At 57.0% G+C, this 472-nt stretch overlaps 1 protein-coding gene across 1 annotated transcript in view; it reads left to right on the top strand.

Annotated features, from left to right (window-relative positions):
- LOC106817089 (Down syndrome cell adhesion molecule-like protein 1 homolog) overlaps nt 1-29 on the top strand; it is a 35,091-nt gene extending 35,062 nt beyond the window's left edge. The window contains exon 13 of the mRNA XM_014821737.1: nt 12-29. Within this exon, the coding sequence (XP_014677223.1) occupies nt 12-29 (18 nt within the window). The remainder of the gene's footprint in view (nt 1-11) is intronic.
- The last annotated feature ends 443 nt before the right edge of the window (nt 30-472 follow it).

The following is a 472-nucleotide window of genomic DNA, read 5'->3' as shown; positions in this document are numbered from 1 at the left end:
TTCTCCCACAGACAGCAGACGAGCTATAAACTGCTGTTCTTGTGTTTCACCTACAGACAGCAGACGAGGCGTAACAGCAGGCAGCAGGAGTTCTCCTCCTCCAGCGACTACGAGGTCACTCCCAGTCCGTCCGAAGCCACGAGTCCTTACTCTCCGCCCGCCGCGCATGCGTACTCGGACATCGACTCGCCGGAGCGCGTCGAGGCGTTGCAGACGGCGGATAATGGCGGGAGCGCGCACGGAGCAGCGCAGACGCTGCAGCAGCGCTCCGAAAGGTAGCGTGACGGTCGCGATTCAAGATGGCCGCCTTTGGTGAGCTGTCGCATATGTTCCTCTCTCTCTCTGTCTCTCTGGCTGTCTTCGCTCTCCTCTCATCTATCTCTTACCTCTCCCCCCTCTCTCTCTTTTTCTTGCATTCTCTCTCGCCCTCTCTTTTTTTGCAATCATCAGGTGTAATTCTACCCTTTCTCTC

This window comes from Priapulus caudatus, unplaced genomic scaffold, assembly GCF_000485595.1.
Source record: "Priapulus caudatus unplaced genomic scaffold, Priapulus_caudatus-5.0.1 Scaffold1592, whole genome shotgun sequence".
In the NCBI taxonomy this organism is placed as follows: Eukaryota; Metazoa; Priapulida; class Priapulimorpha; order Priapulimorphida; family Priapulidae; genus Priapulus; species Priapulus caudatus.
This window is presented reverse-complemented; position numbering and strand designations above follow the sequence as displayed.